Below are 1,030 nucleotides of genomic sequence, written 5' to 3'. Positions count from 1 at the left end.
CTTCAAGAGGATCTCAGTGATTGATTTACCAGCTGTTGGGGCTACTGTCAGATGCTGTTCAAGGGGAAAGTTAGGACACTAGATGTTCAGTCAAAACACAACTGGTGTATGAATTCCAGATGATGAAGAGCTGTTTTACTGGAGTGACAATATATCAGAGAGGCAGACCACAAAGTTTTCTGATGAAAAAAGCGAATACTGCAGAGTTTTCTAATGAAAAAAGGGGATACTACACAGAATTGTAATGAAAAAAGCGGACACTACAAAGTGTTGTAATGAAAAAAGCAGACACTACACAATTTTCTAATGAACAAACCGGACACTACAAAGTGTTTTAATGAAAAAATGGGACACTACACAATTTTCTAATGAATAAAGCGGACACTACAAAGTGTTTCAATGAAAAAAGCAGACAGTGCACAATTTTCTAATGAACAAAGCGGACACTACAAAGTGTTCTAATGAAAAATCGAACACAACAACTTTCTAATGAATAAAGTGGAGACTACATAGTTTTTTAATGAAAGAAGCGGACACTACACAATTTTCTAATGAATAAAGCGGACACTACAAAGTGTTGTAATGAAAAAAGTGGACACTACACAATTTTCTAATGAACAAAGCGAGGACTTTACACTCCTCCACATTTTCCGGTTGGACTCCGGATGGACTCCGGCAGACTCCAGATGGATTACTGCTGTTCATCCAGATTTTTTCTTTGGTGGCAACCCAGCCAAATGTTAGTCTAGGATCCACCTGGACTCCAACTGGAGTCCAGGTCCACCATTTGGACTGCATGGACTCCAGCTCATAACACAGTCAACCAGCCAGACTCCATATGGAGTCCAGAAAGAGTTTACAATTTCTGTTTATTTATTATTGTTATTATTATTAGACCAGAAAAAAAGAATGCTATGACCGGGAATTGAACACTCAATCACTTGGGCAGCTGTAACTGCCACAATAAACCACTACACCACGAAGGCTTTATTAGCCCTATAACTTTTACACATCATATACCCTCGCTCCC

General features: G+C 38.9%; 1 protein-coding gene across 1 annotated transcript in view; it reads right to left on the bottom strand.

Annotated features, from left to right (window-relative positions):
• Positions 1-856: 856 nt before the first annotated feature.
• The window catches only part of LACBIDRAFT_332762 (uncharacterized protein), a gene marked incomplete at both ends in the record, with an annotated part of 568 nt that continues 394 nt past the window's right edge, over positions 857-1,030 (bottom strand). The window contains one exon of the mRNA XM_001887295.1: positions 857-865. Coding sequence (XP_001887330.1) covers positions 857-865 — 9 coding nt within the window. The remainder of the gene's footprint in view (positions 866-1,030) is intronic.

The sequence above is a fragment of the Laccaria bicolor genome, genomic scaffold (assembly GCF_000143565.1).
Source record: "Laccaria bicolor S238N-H82 LACBIscaffold_44 genomic scaffold, whole genome shotgun sequence".
Lineage (NCBI taxonomy): Eukaryota > Fungi > Basidiomycota > Agaricomycetes > Agaricales > Hydnangiaceae > Laccaria > Laccaria bicolor.
Note: the sequence above shows the minus strand (reverse complement) of the source record. Positions and strands in the feature narration are given on the sequence as shown.